A 25200-nucleotide genomic window follows, 5' to 3' on the forward strand; every position below is an offset into this window, starting at 1 on the left:
TGAAATCAGAAACCAACAATAACAGGACATATAAGGATGATGTAATTTATTAAAATCTCTTTTAGGTTGGTACATGCAGGTTGAAATATTCTTCGCAAATTCTGCCTATTGTAATTGGCCTGGGGCAGAAAGGTTGAAGTGTAGAACAGACAATCACATGTCACAACTAAGAGCGAAAAGAAATATCTAGTTACATTAAATGTGTTCGAGCTGTACACTTCATGTATCCATATCCCATCAAACTGAAAGCATTCAAGCAACTACTGCTGTTATCAAATCACTCATGAATCTTGCTAATTAAAATAGAGCTTCATTTTTTTAAACCGTTATTTGACAGGAACCTGAGACTGGCGTAACAAGGTTTAGACATGTTATAAACCTTTATTGCATAAAAGATATTTTTATTTGAATGTGTAAAATGAATTGATCTGCAGGCTGAATTTTGTACTTGTTCATGATTTTTATCTTTCTACTTGAAGTGGCTATGTAATAGCAGCTAAAGTGATTTTTTTTGATTAATGAATTAACCAAGCAGCCTGCAGCTTTGGAAATGCCATTGATGTCACATCTTTAAACATCCATGTTGTAACTCAAAGATGCAATCACAATCAACTGGAGGACCGGGGTGGCACAATAGCGTAGCTGTTAGTGTAATGCTGTACAGACCTGCAACAGGGTTCAATTCCCACCCACTGTCTGCACGAAGTTTGTACATTCTCCCCACAACGGTATGGGTTTCCTCCCCATGCTCCGGTTCGTCCCACAGTCCAAAGACGTGCTGGTTAGTAGGTTAATAGATGGGTGTAATTAGGCAGTACAGACTCAATGGGCCGGAAGGGCCTGTTACCATGCTGTATCTCCAAATAAATAATTTTTTAAAAATGAAATATTGTAATTAGTTATTACAGATGATAGAGTACAACATTGAGCAAACTTCAAGACTATGATATTTCAAAAATGTAGCTTAAGTTTTAACTTGCAGATTTTGGCTCATACTCTTGGCTTGATTGAAGAACTTCCAGTGTTAAACTTAGACAACAGTAATTCTGCAGATGCTGGGAATTCAAGCAACACACATCAAAGTTGCTGGTGAACGCAGCCGGCCAGGCAGCATCTCTAGGAAGAGGTACAGTCGACATTTCAGGCCTTCGTCAGGATTAACTGAAGGAAGAGTTAGTAAGAGGTTTGAGAGGGGGAGGGGGAGGGGGAGATCCAAAATGATAGGAGAAGACAGGAGGGGGAGGGATGGAGCCAAGAGCTGGACAGGTGATTGGCAAAGGGGATATGAGAGGGTCATGGGACAGGAGGTCCGGGGAGAAAGACAAGGGGGGGAGGGAACCAGAGGATGGGCAAGGAGTATAGTCAGAGGGACAGAGGGAGAAAAAGGAGAGTGAGAGAAAGAATGTGTGTATAAAAATAAATAACAGATGGGGTACGAGGGGGAGGTGGGGCATTAGCAGAAGTTAGAGAAGTCGATGTTCATGCCATCAGGTTGGAGGCTACCCAGACGGAATATAAGGTGTTGTTCCTCCAACCTGAGCGTGGCTTCATCTTTACAGTAGAGGAGGCCGTGGTTAGACATGTCAGAATGGGAATGGGATGTGGAATTAAAATGTGTGGCCACTGGGAGATCCTGCTTTCTCTGGCGGACAGAGCGTAGTTGTTCAGCAAAGCGGTCTCCCAGTCTGCGTCGGGTCTCGCCAATATATAGAAGGCCACATCGGGAGCACCGGACGCAGTATATCACCCCAGCCGACTCACAGGTGAAATGTCGCCTCACCTGGAAGGACTGTTTGGGGCCCTGAATGGTGGTAAGGGAGGAAGTGTAAGGGCATGTGTAGCACTTGTTCCGCTTACAGGGATAAGTGCCAGGAGGGAGATCAGTGGGGAGGGATGGGGGGTACGAATGGACAAGGGAGTCGCGTAGGCAGCGATCCCTGTGGAAAGCAGAGGGGCAGGAGGGAAAGATATGCTTAGTGGTGGGATCCCGTTGGAGGTGGCGGAAGTTACGGAGAATAATATGTTGGACCCGGAGGCTGGTGGAGTGTTAGGTGAGGACCAGGGGAACCCTATTCCTAGTGGGGTGGCGGGAGAGTGGAGTGAGAGCAGATGTATGTGAAATGGGGGAGTGTTAAACTTAGATTAGCTTTATGCTTGAACAGAAGGAGCCTCTTTAGCTTATTGTGCCAATGCAAGGCATTCCAATTAGTTGCACTCTTGATTTCATCCCCACCCAAAAATAGCCCTGCAATGTTTTCTTTTTCAAATATACATCCAATTCCCTTTTGAATGTTACAATGGAATCTGTGTCCAGCACCACTTGTCTGAATTCTATTCCATGTTAATTCATTGGCTGAAGTAATATCTCCTGAAGTAATATCCACTACTAGCATAACGCATTGTTAGTGACTCATCGCTGTCTGTAAGGAGTTTGTACATTCTCCCTGTGATGATGTGGGTTTCTTCTGGGTATTCTCGTTTCCTCTCATTTTCCAAAGACAGACAGATTAGCGTTAGTTAGTTGTGGGCATGCTATATTGGCGCTGGAAACATGGCAGCACTCCTTCAGATTGTGTTGGTCATTGTGCAAATTATACATTTCTCAGTATGCTTCACTGTACATGTGATAAATAAAGCTAATCTCTTCTTTCTTATTTCTCACTGATTTTACCAAAATTTTTCATGAAAATTTCTATTTAAACTTCCCTATAATCTGCTGTAAGGCCTCTTCAGTCTATTCATGTGACAGATGTCTCGTTGGCGAATCCTTTCAAGATAAGATGTTTTTCTAAAGTGTATATTCTTTACATTCGATCCTTAATTATATTTAATAATAAATTCTTTTAAGAAAGTATTTTTGTTCTATCAAGTATGCATAAAGGATAGCATAGTGGTTAGCACAACGCTTTACAGTACATGTGACCCAGGTTCAACTCCTGCTGCTGTCTGCAAAGAATTTGTACTTTCTCCCCATGACCGCATGGGTTTCCTCAGGCTGCCCTGGTTTCCTCCCACAGTCCAAAGACTTACCGATTGGTAGGTTAATTGGTCATTGTAAATTGTCCCGTGTTTAGGCTCAGTTTAAATTGGGGGTTTATTGGGTAGCGTGGCTCCAAGGGCTGAAAGGGCTGTATTTCAATAAATAAAATATATAAATAAATGTAATTAAAGCTTCCATTCATTGCTTGTTTTATTCTTTGATCATTCAGTTATTAACAAGTTGGCTTCATCTATGAGGAGTTTCTTATTTGGGAGATTATGGGGAAAGTGGATGTAAAAAATGCCCAGTTGTGTTCGATCTTCATACTTTTGGCACTGGAAATTTTCTCAACCTTCTCTTTATTTACCACACAACACTCATAATCATTCCCAGAATTTGCTCAGGAAGCGAAGAGTAAAATATAAACTTTAACTACATCATATGCTGGTGGGATAGAAGAATAGATTTTTTCTTTAACATATTGTGCTGTTTGATAGACTTGTTATAGTTCCATTGTATCCTGTCATTATTTCCATGCTGCAAAATACCACCGGTATGAAAGGTCAAGAATGGTAGTTTTGTTTTAAATAATTGGTACGTACTAGAGGAACTCAGTAGGTCAGGCAGCATCTATGGAACTGAATGGACAGTCAATGTTTTGAGCCAAGACCCTTCTTCAGGACTGAGAAGGAAGGGGGAAGATGCCAGAAGCCGTAAAGTTTTTGTCCCAATCAGCTTACAGTGGAAACGCCTTGTGTATTGCATTGAAAGTTATGTAAATCATATTACAGATTTTCAATTAATGTGAAAGCTCTTCACCTTTACATTAAGAAAACTCTATCATTTAATCAGGATTCAGTGACTCAAATGGGATATTAATTGAACAAGGATTGAGATTCCTCCCATCCTTCCAACAATCTCTTTGACCCCTTACCATCAGGCTGGAAGTACCATGGCCTTAGGACAAGGACTGTTAGGATGGGAAACAGCTTCTTCCCCCAGGCTGTGTGAGACTACTGAACTCCCTGCCACCATGCAGGTCAAATAAAGTCTGAAGCACCAGTAGTGTTATAGTGTTTACTTTTTAACTTGTGTCGTAAATGCACCTTATCAGTGTTATTTGTGGTAATACTTTGTGTTGTGTGAGTTATATGTATTGTGTTGTGTACCATGTTCCGGAGGAGCATTGTTTCATTTGGCAGTGTACAAGAAAATGGTTAAATAACTATAAACTTGAACTTGAAATTTAAATTCACTTTTTAAGATTGTTGCTTCAGTATGAAGTTGGGCTTTGGATCCAGATGTAGCTTCAAAGTTGAAGGCAGTGGGCCGGGTACAGGGTCAATGGGACTAGACAAAATAACACCTCGGCATAGACTAGGTGGGCCAAAGGGCTTGTTTCTGTGCTGTTGTGCTCTATGTCTCAATGCTGCAAAGCAAGGATGCATTTTACTGGCTATGAAAGAAGCAAGAAGCCTTCATAGTGTCACCTCTTACACCAGAATGCCCTATTTGCTTTAAGTATGCAACCACAATTATGATAGAACATGGTACTGTTACATTATGGTCCATTTAAACATGAAATTTTGTGAGAGTTTTCTCACAGCCCTCTTGGCATTATGGACTTGTATTTATTTTATTGTAATGGACATTCTTCAATAGGCTTCTACACTCAGTGGTCTCTTTATTAGGTGCCTCCTGCACCTAATAGTGGCCACTGAATGTACATTTGTGATCTTCTGCGGCTTGTAGCCCATGTCTAGAGCTAAAGATTAAAGAACAGCATGCAAATGCATAAAGCCTTCACCAAGAAGTAAATTTGCGTAACTTGATTAAAAAATGAACATGGCCCCAAATTAGTTTTTTTTTTCATCTGAGCATGAGCAAATGATATTGGATAACTATATAGTCTGCTTAAAGAAGTCGTCTGTGGAAAGTGTAAAAGGAAAGTGGCCATTTAAGGGTTAATAGAACAGGGAGTAGAAGAAGTAAGATGTTAAGGCAGTGTGGCTGGAGGCAGCTAAAAACAACTGAATTAGGTTATAATTGATTGGGGTGATACAGGTTTATTGGCTTGCAGCGTTACCATTAGTGGAAAAAGTGGCACTTTCATGAGATAACATGATACTGCAGTAGATTCAAAGCACCTGGCTTGTTTTCCTTTGAAAGAAATTCAACTTCCGCTAGAGGGCGCACAATGCTCACCATTTTTGTCTGTGTGTGTCTAGTTGTTAATTTGCAGATGGACATTTGAGGTTGTTGTTCTCTCTCCCTCTTTTAAAATATACTCAGCCCAGCAAATTTGTAACTTTTGTGCTTCAGGTATGTAGTTTTTAAGCAATCTACACACTGTAAATTTCATAGAAAGGGTCACATTTAACACCTTTAGTATGTTTAGATTATATAGTTTTCTCTGAAGCCAGACTGCCTGTAGATTTTTGAAGTGCCTGTCCCAATGCACAGCTTCAAAATAAAACAAAAATTAGAGCACCACTATTACCCTTATGAACATGCAGCGTTTTTAACTTAATGTACACTAGAGGTGCTGCTGAGAATAAAATACCAATTAAGCCAACCACCTTAGTTTTAGTTGAAGATCATATTGATGAATTATAAAACGGCACAGCAAATAAAACTGTCAATATATTACAACAGCAATTGATAATAAATGCTGAACATCCAAAACATAAAATAACACAAAACACTGGAAATGCATGGCAGAACAGGCAGCCTCTGGAGAGGGGAACAACAGTAATGCTTTAGGTCAATAACCTTTTATTTTCAGTAGAATAAACTGACTCTGACCAGGGGTTGCTTACCATAATGTTTATAATCAAGCTTATGCTACTTTTATAGCTTCAAGTTCCACCAGTTAGTTTTCCCCTCAGGGCAAGTCTGATGTTTCTAAATGATTTTTAAAAGTAAGTGTGCTAATTGAACCTCTTTTGGCACTTAATAACCTATATGCTTAGGAGTATATGAAAATGAAATATCATTTAATTAATTTTCTTTACCTGTGGTAAAATTCTTGATGGAGCTCAGGTGGTTAAATTGTGTTTAGCTAATGTTGAACAAAACTATGTTTAGAAAAGTGAGCACTTTTGCTCTTTGAGGACGGAAAGCCAAGTACTTGTATGTTTCTACTTGGGCAAAATGTAAGGTTTCATTTTGAAATAGTTCAAAAAATAATCCCTTTGAGATGGGATACATGTGCCCTCTCCCATGTAGATAATTTAATAAATTCCATAAGAAAATGCTTTAACCACTCTTGAACTAATTCCTTCCCTCCATAGATCCGGGTATGTATTTCTGCAATATGGTCATTAAAATTATTCCAATGAGAGGATATTATTGTGCATGGATGTTGAATACAGTTTTTTTGTATTAGATCCTGAAAAATCTATTTTCCTTTTCAACTGCAGGTTGATAAATAAATTGATTTTTATATCAGTACTCCATAAATATACAGATATGTGCTTATAATACAAAGAACATCTGTTTTACCTTTATTGTCCATCTGCTTTGTGGTGTGCTTTTGTATAATGAAACCAAAGAAACACATATGATACTAGTTTAATTTTACTTGGATTGTTCCTACTTTATCAAGTAATATTTACAGCAGTATATATCGTTAGAAATTTTAGATATTTTAAGTTCTCCAGTTACTGACGATAAGCCAGGGAAACTGGCATGTTCTAATGTAGAAATTGATCTTAGAGAGAATTACACACACACAAAATTCTGGGGGAGCTCAGCAGGTCTGGCAGCATTTATGGGAAGGAATAAAAGGTGAACGTTTTGGGTCGGGAACCTTCATCAGGACTTCGTCTTCGATAGAGAGTGGTTTTAGAGGTGTTTCTAACATTTTATACGTTGCCCCGATGATTGGTTTAATCAAAGTAAATAGAATAGTTTAATTGCTTAGTCATATTATCAGTGCCTGCAGTTCTCTATCCCTAAGTTGTTTTCCATTCATTGACCTTGAGGGCTGATGGCTTCATTATTATTTACTATTTGTTAATGGCTTTGTATGTGGTGTACTTGGTTGTAATTTACGATGTTTTATGAAAAGAAAATTTGAACCAATCAGATGCAAGTGTTACAGATATTTGCATATTGCCAGAGATGATGTCACTGTGAAAGATAAAAGATTTTGTTAGTATGTGTTATAGTGGTTTTCTGCTCACTTTCCAGGCTCTTATAATTCAACTTGTTTTAGTGTGTGCATGGTACTTAAATGAAATATTTTTGTTATTCCTCTTTGTTACTTGGGAGATGCAGTCCTTTGTCAGTTGTTTTTTTTGTGTACGTACACTGAGTGGGCCACTTTATCAGGTATACCTGTACTCCTGCTTGTTAATGTGAATATCTAGTCAGCCAATCATGTAGCAGCATCTCAATGTATAAAAGCATGCAGACATGGTCAAGAGGTTCAGTTATTGTTCAGACCAAACATCAGAATGGGGAAGAAATGTGATCTAATTGACTTTGACCATAGAATGATTGTTGGTGCCACTTGATGCGGTTTGGGTATCTCAGAATCTGCTGATCTGTTGGGATTTTCACGAACAACAGTCTCTAAAGTATATAAAAAAAAATCCAGTAAATGGCAATTATGTGGGCGCAAACGCCTTCTTAATGAGAGTGTCAGAGGGGAATGGCCAGACTGGTTCAAGCTGACAGGAAAGTGACAGTAACTCAAGCAACTACACGTTACAACAGAAGAATATCTCTGAATGCACAACACGTCGGACCTTGAAGTAGATGGGCTACAGCAGCAGAAGACCACAAAATACCTCAAAATACCTCCTTCAGCTAATGAAGTGGTAACTGAGTGTTATGATACCAGTGGAAAACTATCACACATATCTGAGTATTGGTTAAAATAATTCTGAGCTAAATGCATCTGATCAGATTTTTCTAGGGTTGGGTGATTGAACAGAATTTCGTTCAGTTTTTGCAGTCTTTGCAACTAGTAAGACTGTAAGCCTGTCTGACAATTAAATGGGATGGAGTGTTTGGGAAGCCAGTGGATAGGGCTGGGAGAGAGGGAAGTTTGGAGAAATTGGATTTTACACTTTTTACCTCCTGCACCTAATGAAGTGACCACTGAGTGTATGTTCCTGGTCTTCTGCTGCTGTCGCCCATCCACTTCAAGGTTCGATGTGTTGTGTGTTAAGAGGTGCTCTTCTGTACACCACTGTTGTAACATATGGCTATTTGCGTTACTGTTGCCTTCCTGTCAGCTTGAACTGGTCTTGTCATTCTCCTCTGACCTCTCATTAACAAGGCGTTTTTTCCCCACACAATTGCAGCTCACTGGGTTTGTTTTTGTTTTTTCATATCATTCTTCGTAAACTCTAGAGATTGTTGTGCATGAAAATCCCAGGAGATCAGCAGTTTCTGAAATATTCAAACCACCCTTTCTGTCATCTCCTTGTCATCTGTTTATCAAAAAAAAACATAAACTACATGACAATCATTTCACAGTTAGAGTTACTTAGATCTTTGCTCGCATTGAGTTGCTGCCACATGATTGGCTGATTAGATATTTGCATTAAGGAGTAAGTGTACCTAATAAATTGACCATTGAGTATAGATGTGCAGCTGAGGAAAATATGCAACCAAGGAATAGTAAGTTCTAACTAGCAACTTGACAGTATAAGAAGCTTTGTGGTGAAATAATTTGCTCTTGGAACACAGTTGTGGTGTAACCTATTGATTGCAAGTAAATTGAAGGCACTGGTCAATGTAAGGTAGTCTTTCCAAATTGACCTGTGATTCTTCTGTCTCATTCATCCTTTTCAGTTTTAATAGTTAAACTAGATCTTTCATTTTGAGTATTGCTTTTTACCAAGGATTTTCAAAGTAGAACATGGCACATTTAAAAAAAATAGCTACTTTAAAAGAATGTTGATCAAAGCATTTTAACCGATTATTGAAGATTATCTTACAATTGAATTACTGACCACAGGTGTCAGAATTGAACATATTACTGTAATGATTTTGTCAATACGAGTGATGCATTTAATACAAAGATGACTTTTTTCCTAAATGGTATCTCTATGTTACTTGACCTAAATTGTGTAATATAAAACTTAAAACAAGTCTAGCCAGGTTAATTGCAATACACACAAAATTCTGGAGGAACTTATCAGGAAGCATCTATAGGAAGGAATAAACAGTCAACATTTCAGGCCGAGACCCTTCATCACTTCCTCCAGCATTCAATGTGTGCTGCTCTGAATTTCCAGCATCTGTGGAATCTCTTGTGTTTGCACTTAAAGCCTCTCTTTATACTGTGCAATGTAAATCAAATGTTACAATGGACTTTACACATTTGCTAACCAATTTTTAGTTTTTATGCTGCAGTTGTCATCATTCAGAATCAGGTTTAATATCGCCAGCATATGTCATGAAATTTTAAGACATACTGGTAAAAACTATGAATTGCAGTGAAAAAATACGTAAAATAGTTAAAAAAGTAGTGAGGTAATATTTATGGTTTCACTGTCCATTCAGAAATTGGATAGCAGAGGGGAAGAAACTGTTCCTGAACTGCTGAGTGTGCCTTCATGCTTCTGTACCAATGAGAAGAGGGCACATACTGGGTGATGGGGGTCCTTAAGGATGTATGCTGCCTTTTTGAGGCACTGTAGTTCGCGTGTTTTATTTATTAATAAAACATGTAAACTACAAGACAGCATTTCAAATGTATTGTGTTGTTTTTCTTACAATCAAGCACATTGTCACAGATCTGCTTGAGTTTTCAGGGAAAAAATTAAGGATCAGAAGAGTTAAGCTAATGAAGGTGGTTGTGATGCTCTGTCCCGGTTAAGTGAGAATTGGAGAGGTATAAGTGCCTGGACACCAGTTGCTGTGCTGAAAGGGTTACAGAGGCAATTTAAGTTTCTCTGAAGAGATATAACTGATGTCAAGGAAACAAGAACAATTGTGATTGGTTATCATGTCAAAAAGAGAGACTCCATCCAGAACACATTCAAACAAAGGAAGTGTGACATATCAATGTCAATTCATAAGTTTGTTGCTGGACTTGCACAGTAAGTAGTGGCAGCATACTGCCTGAATAACTTACTAAGAATCACATAAAAGCTCAGTCCAAACTGATTCTGTTATTCAGCTCTGAAAGTTATTGTGAAGGAGCAAACTGAAAGATCACATGAAGTTGGTATTTGAATAACAGGTGACTTATTTAAAAACTGATGTGTACTAAGAGACCAGCCAACGCTGATCTACCTGAGCAAGAATTTGGTACAGCTTTTACATTCTCAGTTGGCAAGATTATCAGTAAAACTGCATTTTGGTAACAGAATGGTGGCTACAGGATTACTTAATTACATATCAGACCAGGTCTTTTTTACAGAATATAACGATTATCCACAAATCTAGCAGTAAATCCAGCTATCTATTACAACAATGGGCCACATAACATAATTAGTGAAGTTCCTGCAACTTGGATATCATTGCTGCTGCATCTCATGCCTCTGTTTTTGTCTGTGGTTCCCTGTTACCGCATTAGCACATCCATGTCTCTATTTACTAAATATTAGCCCCCAGAATTCTTTCCCTTACAACACACTGGGACTAGCGAAGAGAAAATGGGTGGTGATGAAAGTTTGTTGTAGATCACTAGATACCGATAACACCCATGATCCAGGATCCAGTGAATTGACTGTGATAACCCCTTGGTAGTTGTAGCTAAGATTGTCTCAGTGGGTGGAATGAAGACCAAAGTTTGTTACATTGCTGTTACAAATGGCCCTACTACTCACTGGTAAAAATTCAGAGGAAGCAATTCTCGCTGTACAAGGCAACACACACAAAATGCTGGAGAAGGCAGCGTATGTGGTAAAGAGTAAACAGTTGATGTCTTGGGCCGGGACCCTTCATCAGGATCGATGGAAGTCTCTTGTGGATCACTAGATCTACATGAACATGAAATAATTTGGGAAGAGGAAAATGGTAGGCTATGTGGCAAGAGCTGGAGCTTAGCTGGTGCAAGTTTCTTGCATTTGACCCATATCCTTCTAAGTCCTGCCCTTCCATGTACCTATCCAGTCTTTCTTACATGATACTATTGTACCTGTCTTAACTACTGACTCTGGTAGCTTATTCCACATACCAAAAGTTGCCTTTTGAATCTTTCCCCTCTGATTTTAAATCTGTATCCCCTAGTTTTGGACTCTATGACCTTGGGGAAAAGACTCTTACCTTCCATCTTATTTATGCCGCTCATAATTTTAAATATTTTCATAAGGTTCCTCCTTGTTCTCCCATATTCCAAGGATTGTAGAAGTCTCAGTTCTACACTGGTGTGAATTTCTCAAATGTATCACCTGCAGACAAACTTATTGCTACATATGACGTTAAATAGCCTCTAGTCTCTAGAGTAGGGGTTCCCAACCTGGGGTTTACACAGACCTCTTGTTTAATGGAATTGGTCCGTGGCATAAAAAGAGGGTTGGGAACCCCGAGACTAGAGTGATTCCATTGATTCTGTGTGTTTTGATTTAGTAGTTGAAGATATTCTGGTGAGAATTTCATACACTGCAAATTTCCTTTGAATAACAATTGCCTTGCACAATATCCATTTGTTTGCTTTACTGGATTGAATTGATAATGAAGATTGGTAATAATATACTAGTTAAAAATGAAGTTACCTTTACTAAGTGGAGTGTCTGCATTTCTCCTTATCTATAGATTGCCACTGCAGTGAAGTTTCTGCAAAACCAAAGAGTTCGTCAAAGTCCATTAGCAACAAGAAAATCCTTCCTAAAAAAGAAAGGTATGTACTGTTTCCCATCTGGTTCATATCCAGAGAGGGTTGCTTATTTGATAGTCCTGCTGATCAATCAATGTCAAAATGATCAGTCAGTCTTTTAAAGTGACAATTCACATTGTGACTGTAAACATTATTTTGAAGACAAGCTTGAGCTTACATTGCAAGCTTTTCATAGGTGTTGTGGAGAAGCTAAGAAAATGTACACCATCAGAAATTTATGGTGAATCATTTCCCTCTCGGCCTCTGAGCTTGGGCAGTACTTCCCAAAATGATGAACATAGATTTGAGCTTTTTCAGCATTCATGCCCAGCAAAGTTTGCAAGCTGCATAAGATGCATGGCAAGATTACTGATTCCTGTTGACATTGATGCTTTTGTCATACAAACCTGCTCTTGAGACCCAACATAAAAACAGAATGATGCATGTTTAGGAGACGATTAGAGATTGCACTAAATATAAAATGATGCCTCCTCTCCCCGCTCAATCCTTCAGGCAATTTTTACATAGTTACATGTAAAGTCAAGAATTAGAGATGTCAGTCTGTTTAAGAGATTTTTAAATTTTTAAAATTTATTTAGAGGTACCGCACAGATAAGCCTTTCTGGCCCTTTGAGCCGTACCACCAGCAAACCTTGATTTAACCCTAGCCTAATCATGGGCCAATTTGACCGACTAAAAGGTTCATCTTTGGGCTGTGAGAGGAAACCAAAGTACCCGGATGAAACCCACACACTTCTTGGGAAGGACATACAAATGCTTACAGAGGACACTGAGTTTGAACTCTGAACTGTGAACTCCAACACCCTGAGCTGTAAAGCGCCATGCTTAACTGCTATGCTCACTTGGTGTCCTGGCAAGATTAGTGTTTGGGGTACATTGCCAATTTCTGGAAGGCCAGACATATTGGGGCTACAAATACTTTTGACATGGTTTTGCTGAGTTGGTGATCTTTCTAGTGATGGAAGCCATTCACTAGTCCAAATTACTGCCTGCGTCTGTTTTATATTTCAACATTGCTGTTACTATAATTCTCATCCAGATCTTGGTCACCTGATACTCATCCAGAACACTGTAGCCTGTACACTAAACAGACTTCTGCACACATATCATTTGCTGGGTCAAATCTGGAACTCCCTACCCAACAGTCATAGGTGAAAGCTTGCATCTCCTAGACCACATCAACTCAAGAAGGCAGCTCACTATCTTCTTTTCTAGTGCAATTGGGGCTGGTCTTGTTAGAGATGCCCACAATCTATGAATATACAGTAAAAACACTCCCTTAGAGAGTCCATTGGTTTTCGCTCACAGTTCTTATTCTCTGTTTTTCTATTTAGAAACACCAATCCTCATTCTGAATTTTTTGTTTTACCAGGGTTTATGCTCCAGCATACACTCTCTATTCTACCATTTCTGTTACTGTTTCATTTCTCCTGTCAACTGGGCTTCTATTTCTGCCTGCTACCCTGTTATCTCTGTTTAGAAGCTCTCTTCAAAATCCTGGCCAATTTTGTTTCTGAGTTATTGATATTCACTGTCAAATATTTCAGTGGGTTCCGAAACACTGATTGCCCTCCTCATATGACACTGGTTTGAAATTGGTGACCTCCATTGGCATCAGAGGCATCTGAACAGGAAAAGCAGAAGGTACGTTGATTATCTTTTCAGAATGAAGGATGAGCACAGATAATAAAGCTACAGTGAAGTTAATCAGCCAACCACAATAAAGAATACTCACAGATGGAAAGGCAGGAAATAAAATAAGGGAAATATGAATTACATTAAAATCAATTTAGAGAAAATGAAATATAGATTGTGCATAGACATGCGATTGAGAGAAGCTTCAAATGAGCACAAGACAAATTTATGCTTTTTAAAAAATTTACAATGTAAATTTTATAATGAGGGAATGAGGCTCTATGCTCGTAAAAATAATTTTTCATGACAGAGAGGTTGTTCCCTCACGGCTTCTTATAGGGTTCAAACTTCTGACTTTTCATTTGCCTTTAGGGTAAGATAATAAGTGAGTTCACCCTAACTCTGGCTTCAGGTTACATTGTCAGAGACAGTAGCAGTGACTCGTGTGGAAGAGAGTTTCCTGGAACTACCAAAGCCAAATTTGGATAAAAACATGTTGCTTATACTTGTGAATTAATTTCAAAGTGTCTATGTAGTTGCTAAGAAAGGTTCAAGAAAAAGAGCCTTTAAACTTTAGGCTACCCTGTCAAACAGGTGTATATGGTTAAATGTCATACCGAGAAAGTTACAACTCATTCTTCCTGAATTATAGTTCCAGAAGATGCTCTGGATACATGCTGGAATTTAGAAGAATTGTGGGGGGGGGGGGGGAATCTCATTGAAACCTATCATTGAATATTGAAAGAGTGGATGTGGAGAGGATGTTTCCTAAAGTGGGAGAATTTAGGACCAGAGGGCACAACCTCAGAATAGAGGAATGTCCATTTAGAACAGAGATGAGGAGGAATGTCTATTGCCAGAGGGTGGTGAATCTGTGGAATTCATTGCCATATGTGGTTGTGGAGGCCAAGTCATTGCATGTATTTAAGGCGGAGATTGTTAGATTCTTGATTAGTCAGGGTATGAAAAGTTATGGGGAGAAGGGAGGAGAGAGGGTTTGAGAGGGATAATAAATCAGCCATGATGAAATGGCAGAGCAGACTCAATGGGCCAAGCGGTCTAATTCTGCTCCTGTCTCTTATGGTCTTATAGTTTTATATATATACGCTAATCTTATGTATTTATACTAGTTGTTTTTTTATTGTGTTCTTTTGTGTTTTAGTTATGCATTGGATAGGGAGTAACAATCATTTCGTTCTCCTTTGCACTTGTGTACTGATGAGTGACAATAAACAGTCTTGAACACAACAGTGCGCTAAAGACAAGAAACTGCAAATAGAAAAAAAGAAAAAAACCCCGCAAAATAATAAGTAAATAAACAAGCAAGCAAGCAGTAAATATAGAGAGCATGATTTTGAAGGCATTAGTAATGATCTTTCAAGAATCACTAGAATCTGGAATGTTTCCAGAAGACTGGAAAATTGTAAATGTCACTCCACTCTTCAGGAAGGGAGAGAGGCAGAAGAAAGGAAGCTACAGGCCAGTTAGTCTGACCTCGGTGGTTGGGAAGATGTTGGAGTCGATTATTAAGGATGAGGTATCAGGGTACTTGGAGGTACATGTCAAGATGAGCCATAGTGAGCATGGCTTCCTCCAAGGAAAATCTTGCCTGACAAATCTGGTGGAATTCTTTGAAGAAGTAACAAGCAGGATATACAAAGGAGAATTGGTTGATGTGTATTTGGATTTTTAAAAGGCCTTTGACAAGGTGCTGCATGTGAGGCTGCTTAATAAGCTATGAGCCCATACTATTATAGGAAAGATTCTAGCATGGATAAAGCAGTAGCTGATTGGCAGGAGGCAAAGAGTGGGAATAAAGGGAACCTTTTCTGACTGGCTGCCGGTGACTAGTGGAGTTCCACAGCGGTCTGTGTTGGGACCGATTCTTTTTACATGATATGTCAGTGATTTGAATGATGGAATTGATGGCTTTGTTGCAAAGTTTGCGGACGGTATGAAGATGATGGAGGGGCAGGTAGTTTTGAGGAAGTAGAGATACTATGGAAGGACTTAGACAGATTAGGAGAATGGGAAAAGAAATGGCAGATGGAATACAGTGTTGGAAAGTGTATGGTCATGCACTTTGGTAGAAGAAATGAAAGGGTTAACTATGTTCTAAATGGAAAGAAAATACAAAAAAAACTGGTGTGCAAAGGGACTTGGGAGTCCTTTATGCAGGATTCCCTAAAGGTTAAGTTGCAAGTTGAGTCTGTGGTGAGAAAGGCAAATATGATGTAAGCATTCATTTCAAGAAGACTAGAATATAAAAGCAAGAATGTAATGTTGAAACTTTATAAAGCACTGCTGAGGTCTCACTTGGAGTATTGTGAGCAGGTTTGGACCCCTTATCTAGAAAGGATGTGCTGAATCTGGAGAGGGTTCAAAGGAGGTTCATGAAAATGATTCCAAGATTGAATAGCTTGTCAATAGCTAAAGAGCATCTGATAGCTCTGGGAGTGTATTAACTAGAATTCGGAAGAATGTGGTGACCTCATTGAATACTATCAAATGGTGAAAAGACTTGATAGAGTGGATGTGGAGAGAATGTTTCCTATGGTGGGAGCATCTTAAGACCAGAGGACACAGCCTCAGAATAGAGGGGTGTCCTTGTAGAACAGAGATGAGGTATTTCTTTTGCCAGAGAGTGGTGAATCTGTGGAATTCTTTGTGAAGGCCAAGTCTTCATGTATATTTAAAGCAGAGGTCAATAGATTCCTGATTGGTCAGGGCATGTAGGGAGAAGGCAGGAGATTGGGGCTGAGGAAAATTGGATCAGCCATGATGAAGTGGTGGAACAGACTTGATGGGCCAAATGGTCTAATTCTGATCCTATATCTTATGTTTTATGAGTTGTAGAGTCCTTGTAAGTGAACCTGTAGTTTGTGGAATCAGTTCTGTATTGGGGTGAGTGAAATTGAGTGAAGTTATTTCCTTTGGTTCAAGAACTTGATAGTTGAAGGTAATAACTGTTCCTGAACTGGTGGTGTACGGTCTGAGGCTCCTGTACCTCCTTTCCAATGACGGCAGTGAGAAGAGAGCATGGCCTGGATGGTGGAGGCTCTTGATGGATATCACTTTCCTGCGACAGCACTCCATGTAGATGTGCTTACTGGTGAGGAGGGCTTTACCCGTGATGGACTTCTTCAAGCAGGGAACCAATCAGTGCTCTCTGCTGCCTGGAGGAGACTGTCAACACACATAAAGTAGCTGCTGCTTCACACCAGAATGAACCGTGAATACTGGTTTACATCCCACACTTTTAAAACAGTTTCTAAAAGAAGTATGTTGAAAAGTGAGCTGTTCCTAAATGAAGTGTCTAATTGCAGTTATTGGCCGTTCACTTCCGCTTTTGATGTCCCTGTGGTATAATATCAAAGGCTGTATTTTCCTCAATGTCAAATGAAGTTAATCTTCCATTTGTTCCTCTTTTCTACCATTACCGGAGTCAGAAAGGAAAGAATCCCAAGTGTAAGTGATGAAATATGAGGAAATATTGAAGGTTATTCACAGTCAAGAAGAAAAAAAACAGCAAGACCTCATTGGGACCTATTCTTTTTTATGTAAAGTATAAGCACATTGATAACGCAAACTCTTCAAGCCACGAGAATATCCTATTTAAATGACTGCAAAGAAAATTTAAAATAGATCAGGGAAAATTGTATTTGTTCAAAGGATGATGAATGTTTGGATTGATTTGCCTGATGAGATAATGGAACCAAACTTGCCCAGACAATTTAGTATGCAGTTGAATGCTAAGCTGTATGACTAAAAGCAGGAGGAACATCTACCCTTTAATAAAATTGGCATGCACTCATTTTAATCCTGCTTGCCAGTGCTACTTCTGATGCTTATTACAAGTATACTTATTATAATCAACAACTTCTATAAAGATGGTATCCTTAATGGATCGAAACTACCCAGGGTGCGTCACAAGAGTGTCACTAAAGAAAAGTTGTTACTGATCTTTTTAAGGGAGAGGTCAGGACAGGTGACCATAGGGGAAAGCTTTAAGGCAGATAGAGGATATAAGAAGCTTACATTAAAAAGGTTGATGGAAGAATTGTACAGGTTTTATGATTTGGCTTGGTTTAATCCTATTATCCATAATAGAGCATAGGCAGTCATCAGCAGCTCATCCAAGTCCTCTGCTCTGGGCCAGTCTTTCAAGTTGTCCCCTTGTATAGTTCATGTTCTAGGCAAAGATCCTTCCTCTCTTGGGGATGAAGCCTTTGGAGCTTCGGTTGGCATTTCTGTAGTTGTTAGAGGATGGGGTTGCTTGCCCCGTGCCCAGTCCGCCTCCTTTCGCAGCCTGGCTTGGGACCATCCATGGCAGAATTGAATGACAATTTGGCTGTGCACAAAAAGTCAGAATTGGGGTGCAAATGTGTCAGTGGATTGAAAGGGTGAAGGAGTGGAGAAGAGTGAGACCATAAAGGGATTTATAAACATGAAAGAGAACTGTAAAGGCTAAATAACCCACCACTTTCTTGATTATTATCTTTTGTTTCTGCTGTTGTTAATTTATAATTGGTTCTTGAGCACCACTGGCAACTCTTAACATGGGAAATGTAATAATTTACAGCATCAGCCACAGCTGTGCACTTCCCTTAACATCCTCCCAAAGGCATAGGATTTCAAATATTAGTTGCCTGTGCGCTTTCCTCTCTTACCAGCCATCCAGATCTGTTCAAGGTTGGTCAAAGCCATTCTTCTCTTGCAAATGATCATTCTGCTTCCTCTCTTTTGCTTCCCACTAATTATCTACCCATACTAGCCTGTCTTTAATAGTACTTCTTCTCTCCTTAGCAGGAGAGGGAAATGTCCACTTGATTTTTCAGGAGGCACAAAGAAGTCTGCACTGTTAACACTGAACAGCTTTTGCTACTTTATCAAATAACTTCCGCTTTCATTGCTATCTTTAATCATAACCTATTTTATCAATAATCATTGAATACATCGATAAAATCAACTCACAAACACAAGAAAGTGTGCCAATGCTGGAAATCCAAAGTAACCCACACAAAATGCTGGAGGAATTTAGCAGGTCAGGCAGCATCTATGAAAAGAGACTCTTGGACTGAGACCTTTCTTCAGCACTCAGAAGGAAGGGGGAAGATGCCAGAATAAAAAGATGGAGGGAGGGGATCTTCAGAGATACGGACTTCAGGAACTTGAAGATGCTTACCCTTTCACTGCCGATGTCTTGATGAGGACTGCTGTGTGTTCATGTAGTGTAAGCATAATTAGAACATTAGAAAGTTTTTGACAAGAACCGACCATTTGGCCCAACAAAGTTTGCAAAATTCCTATTCACATCGTGTGTTGAAATAACTATCAAGTTTAGATTTGAAAGTCTCTAAGGTACTACCCTCAACTACACAACTAGGTAGTTAGTTCCATGTGTCCACAGCTTGCTGTGTAAAGAAATGCTTCTGGATGTTAGTCTGAAATCTCCCCATAACCAGTCTCTGCTATGGCTCCATGTCCTTGATGATGGACTAACTTTGAAGTCGAAATTAGGAAGTGGATTTGAAAACTCAGAGCCTAATACCAAATAACCCCTACATTCAGAGCGACCTCAGTCCATATTTATTTATTTAGAGATTCAGTGTGGAACAGGGCCTTCTGATGGGCGAAGCAACCACCGATTTAACCCGAGCCTAATCAAAGGACAATTTACAATGATGCATTAGGACAGTGGGAGGAAACTGGAGCACGCGAAGTAAACCCACAAGCACACAGTAAGAACAAACGACCTTCCTTACAGAGGACGTCAGAATTGAACTTTGAACTCCGACGCCCCGAGCTGTAATAGTGTCATGATAGCCACTACACTACTATGGTGCCCAGTTAACTGTAACAATAGCACTAACAAATTAAAAGGATAGGGCACCTTAATTGATAACTACATTGTAGAGATGTAATATTGATTGTGATGGTTATTTGATGGTAAACAGTGTCTAGGTGGAAGCTTTCTTGAAATGCTCTCAATTGATTGCTTGAAGGTCATATGCAGTTTTGTGCTTTGGTTCTGATCATGGTGAATCAAACTTGGTTGAAGCTGATAAAAGTGATACCTGAAGAATTAACTTTGAGTACTAATGGCAAAAGTAGGTTTTGTGATCTGCGCCCACTTCCGCAAATGGAATGGAGATCCTCGCTCATGTACGTCACAGGATGGCTGGGGGAGCAAAGGAGAGCTTACACAGATTCCTTTGTATGGTATTGGATTTCTCGGTGGTGTTTGTACAAAGGAGGACAATTACCTTTTATCAATAATAGAGAGGGAGTCCACCCCACCCTCCTGCCCCTCTCTCCAGCAATCATAATTCTTTTTGTGTCTTTGCTCAGTTCTTCCTCCACCCCAGGAAGATCTCTAACAAGTCAAATATTTCTCATATAAGTCCACAAGTCATAGGAGCAAGATTAGGCCATTCAGCCTTTAAAGTCTGCTTCCCATTTCATCATAGCTGATTTATTATTCCTTTATATGACCATAACGCACAGGAGCAGAATTAAGGTATTCAGCCCATCGAGTGTGTTCTGCCATTCCATCACTTGAAAACTTACTTGCAGCAACATCGTACCAAATTTTTATGTATTTAGGGATACAGTGCAGAACAAGCCCTTGCAGCCTAACAAGCCACACCGCCCAGCAATCCACTGATTTTAGCTCTAGCCTAATCACACAGCAATTTACAATGACCAGTTAACCTACCAACTGCTATGTCTTTGGACTGTAGGAGGAAACTGGAGCATCTGGAGAAAATCCACATAAGTCCATAAGATATAAACAGAATTAGATGATTTCATCTTCAGCCCCAATCTCCTGCCTTCTCCCCGTAACCCTCATGCCCTGACTAATCAAGAATCTTTCAACCTCTGCCTTAAATATACGCAATGACTTGCCTCCACGGTCACCTGAGGCAACAATTTCCAAAGGTTCACCACTCTCTGGCTAAAGAAATTCCTTCTCATCTCTGTTCTAAATGGATGTCCTTCTGTTCTGAGGCTGTGTCCTTTGGACCTATAGGAAACATCCTCTCCACATCCATTCTATCAGGACCTTTCAATATTCGATAGGTTTCAGTGAGATTTGCCCCCCCCCCCATTCTTCTGAATTCCAGTATATAAAGGCCCAGAGCCATCAATCAGTCCTCATATTGTATCCCTTTCATTCCCAGAATTATTCTCGCGGACCTCCACTGAACCCTCTCCAATGTCATCACATCCTTTCTTAGATAAGGGACCCAAAACTGCTCACAATACTCCAAGTGAGGCATTATCAGCACCTTATAAAGCATCAGTATAACGCTTTTGGCTTTCACATATCAGGATTCACAAACAAGACATAAATTATGCACAAATAGTTCTAGAAAAACATGATTAAAATTTTTTTAAATTCCTTAGTGCTAAATGGATTAACACTGCCTATGGTCAAGTGTGTACTGAGCCTTAGTGATTCTGCTTGGTAGTTCAGTAATATAGACTAGCATTGTTTTCAATGACCTTAGGTGAAGTCCTCAGGGGATTTCTGGATTAAAAGTTTCCTAAATGTTGAAGCTACAGCAATCATTCTAAAAGAGTCTCATGATGTTATAAATATGAGAAAGTCTGCAGGTGCTGGAAAGCCAAAGCAACACACTCACTAAGTGCTGGAGGAACCACTCAGGTCAGGCAGCATCTATGGAAATAAGTCAACAGTTGTCATTTCGGGCCAAGACCCTTCTTCAGCTCTGAGAAAGAAGAAGGAATATGCCAGAATAAAAAGGTGGGGGGAGGGGAGGGGAAGATAGCTAGCTGAAAGGTGATAGGTGAAACCAGATGGGTGGGAAAGGTCAAGGGCTGAAGAAGAAGAAATCTAATAGGAGAGAAGAATGGACCATAGGAGAGAGGAAGGAAGAGGGGACCCGACATAACTGTAGTAATGTTAACAGTGGCTCGTCAAAGCAAAGCATGGTTTTGGGTGGTGCTTGAAATCTTCAATAAAAATCTCTTAACTTCACTCTTCTGAACACTTATTCTGTTGGGGAAATGTTTATTTGAGATACTAGCATTCAAAATGCCGCAAGGTAGATAACTGGACTGAACTCAAAGATCCTTCATACCACTGTTCTTGAAGTCTTTTCATCTCCATTATCAAGTTGGCATCTTGTCAAAAGCAGGTTAGATCTGTTCTGCAGCTTAGAAAAAAATTGTGTCCTGCATTGTATCATAGCAATATTGCTGATATACCATGAACAACAGAGCAGCCAAATGCCTAATCTTATAAAACAAAGAAAAATGCCCAAGATCTGGTATCGAGTACATGAATAACAGGCTATTTATAAATTATGTGATAAGGGCTTCAGTCTTTAGAGCTTTTTTTTAAACCAACATTGCTGTGTTTAACTCAAACTGAACACCAATAAATTATGTTATGTGACTGTTTTGTAAATCCATAGATCTGCATCAAAGATGTAGATAATTATATTTGCATGTAATTCATAACGACTGTATTTGCATGTAATTAACCTTGGAAAAATACTATCCATAAATGTAATTCACAGCTTGATGAGTGGTAGTACACAGTATTTGGCTATATAATAGCATCATGAAATCTTAGAATAAGAAGCAAGTTATTTGGCCTGTATTGCTTATTTCCAGATCTGTCTAATCTATCCAGTGTGGTTGCACATCTAGCCTTTGGAACTGAGTTTCTTCTTAAAATTTTGTCTCCATATCTTGACAGGGAAGTCAAAGTCCTGGAAAAGGTACAGAGTAGTTGTTGATGATGCCAGGTTTAAAATAATAAAGTCTCTATTGACAATTTGTTAATCCAGGCTGGAGGATGGCACTATAGCATCAGAGAGTGCAGAGAAATGGCAGAGCATTTGGGCTATATCCATAACCCTTTGAAAGTCACAATGAGATATCATTTTGTATTTTATTCCAGGTTTCATGATGGAATAGCGGAGCAGATTCAATGGGCTGAGTGGCTTAATTCTGCTCCTATGTTTTATGGTTCTATAATCTTGCGTGTCAGGGTATTATTAAGTTATTTGTACAGTATTATTGAGGGAATGAATGCAGTTGAATAGTTCCATGGTTGTCAGGCCTGGTGACTGAGATGAAAGTGAAACACGTTTGTCTGTAAATATCCTTCTTTCTTTGATTATCTGACAGAGTCCATGGACCAATGAACATTACCTCACTGTTTGGCTCTATTTTTGCATGATCTATTTTTTTAATATTTCTTTTGTAATTTATAACAATTTATTATGTATTGCACTGTATTTTTGCTGGAAAACAACAGTTTCACATCACGAGTCAGTGATATTAATCCCATCACTGAACTGGTCTCTCTTTCAAGGGCTCTTCATCTCATGTTCTTGATCTTTATTGTTTGTTTATTTATTATTCTTTTCTTCTTTCTTTTTTTAACAACATCTCTATTGCTTTTACAGAATAAAAAGAAAACACATTAGATCATCCATAGGTTTGAAAGTTCAGCAAAGTTAAAAAAAATAAAATACATAAGAAATCAAAAGAAAAAAAAACACAAAAAAAGCAAACACCCTGCCATTTAAAAAAAAGCAGTCAATTCAGTTCATTACTTTCATCATCCTGAATATTGTTTTCCAGAAACTTGTAGAAAATGTCCCAAATTTGTTTTTTGTGATGTAGCATAACTTTTCTAGAGCAAGATAAGAAGTCATCCCTTTCAGCTATTGTGAGAGTCCACTGGTTGTTGGTTTCTTCCATGAATAGGCTATTCAGTGTTTGGCTTCCAAAAAACAAATATTAAGCAGAGACCTTTGGATAAATATTCAGAATACATAATTTAGGATCAAGGGGCACCTTTTTTCCAATAGTCTGACTAATCAAATCCAGCACCTTTTTCTATTTGCACAGTTTGTGTTTTATTTTGCACATTGGATATTACTCACCCAGTTGGATGTGATATTCCATTGATTCTATTGTGTTTCTTGTATTTACTGTGATTACCCACAAGAAGATGAATCATATAAATAAATTTCCTTTGAACTTTTATTCCAATGATCACATAGCTTGCTTAAATTGGGCAAAATTGCTCTAGCTTCTTCCATAAGTTGTCTTTCCTCTGCCCATTAAGTTACTTATTTTCTGAGCAAATTGATGAGATTAGTTTGGAATATTGGTAGCTTGGGTTGGCTATTTGGAAGTTTGGTTGATCGCTGAGCTTGGGAAAATGTTTGCAGACATTTTGGCTCCAATTGAGAAGCCATCATCAGTGCGCATTTGAGGGTGTTGGCTCCTTAGAATGCCGGCCTATAAACTCCTCTGTGGTCTGAGTGGATATTGATTAGATATTGTGATCTGGTTGGCAAGTTCAAAACACTGTGAACAATTTAATAGTAGAAGATTCTGATTGGCTGGCTTTGATGGAGGGCTGCTGGAATTGTTTGGTTTGCTATCCAGATCCCAAGATTACTGGTATTTCGTTGATTGTTGATGTCATTGTTTTCTCCTTTCTCTGTAATAGTTAATATTATTAGAGCTAAGCTGATGCGTTTGTTGATGGATCCTTCTGTAGAGAACCATGCTTTGAGAAATTCTTGTTCTTGTTCTTCTTTGAGTCAAGACTCTGGCTGTCGTTGAAATGGTGCCCTTCTTTGTCTTCATGAGCTGATACTAGCGAGAGTGGGTTGTACCTGCTGCTCACTAGCTGATGCTTGTGTAGCCTCGCAAATAGTTTTCTTCCTGTTTGACCAACATAGTACTTGTTGCAGTCACCACATTAGATTTAGTAGATAACATTTGTTCTATCAGTCACATTTTGATGCGCCTTGAGTTTTGATAGGCTTAATTTGAACCCAACCATAGTGTCTTGCTGCAGTCTGGAACATTATATATCTGCTGATGCACTTGATCCAGACTGAAACATGACATTATGGTTGTGTTCAAATGGATCTGTTCAGGAAAGGGAAACCCCCAAATGTTAACATTTTGCAATGGTAATGCTAAGGAATCTGAAGTGAGAGTTACCTCAATGACCTTGGTGACTCTACTATTTTAAACCTACCATTGCTTATCAATTCCTTATCATTTCCAATACCCCTGTTGGGTTTTCCTTTACCCTACGTTGCTCAAGCAAGATTCAAGATTGTTTCATGTCATTTCCAGTACACAAGTGTAATGGAGAATGAAAAAATTGAAAAGAACAATGCTGCCTTCTCCACTCATCTGTATATAAACGAACCCACTAATCTTTCAAACAACAGGAATTCTGCAGATGCTGGAAATTCAAGCAACACACATCAAAGTTGCTGGTGAACACAGCAGGCCAGGCAGCATCTGTAGGAAGAGGTGCCTGAAACGTCAACTGCATGTCTTCCTACAGATGCTGCCTGGCCTGCTGCGTTCACCAGCAACTTTGATGTGTGTTGCCACTAATTTTTCATTTTCATTGTGGAGAACTACCTCTGAATGTTATTCAGCACCTGACATTCTTACTGAATCGAGGGCTAGAAGTTTACACAGCACTGAAGTGATTTGTAAAAGTTTAGTGTGACTTTCCTGTATTCAGTTCTCCTGTTTACAAAGCTGTTTACCCAATGTGCTTTCTTAATTGCTTTATAGTTTCTTCTACCACCTTGAAGGATTTGCAATTATACATCACCTGTTCCCTCTCTCTAGTGCCCCTTCAAATAATATCAATACTGCCTCTCCTTGTTTGTACTCACAAAGTACACTACTTCACACTTACCTGCACTAAACTACATCTGGTATATGTCTGCCATTTCGCTAGTCTGTCTCTTTC

The 25200-nt window shown here is 39.1% G+C and overlaps 1 protein-coding gene across 1 annotated transcript in view; it reads left to right on the plus strand.

Moving 5' to 3' along the window:
* Nucleotides 1–25200, plus strand: part of pex14 (peroxisomal biogenesis factor 14) — a 347718-nt gene that overhangs the window by 149215 nt on the left and 173303 nt on the right. Inside the window, exon 3 of the mRNA XM_072245373.1 lies at nt 11702–11786. Within this exon, the coding sequence (XP_072101474.1) occupies nt 11702–11786 (85 nt within the window). The remainder of the gene's footprint in view (nt 1–11701; nt 11787–25200) is intronic.

The sequence above is a fragment of the Mobula birostris genome, chromosome 27 (assembly GCF_030028105.1).
Source record: "Mobula birostris isolate sMobBir1 chromosome 27, sMobBir1.hap1, whole genome shotgun sequence".
NCBI lineage: Eukaryota > Metazoa > Chordata > Chondrichthyes > Myliobatiformes > Myliobatidae > Mobula > Mobula birostris.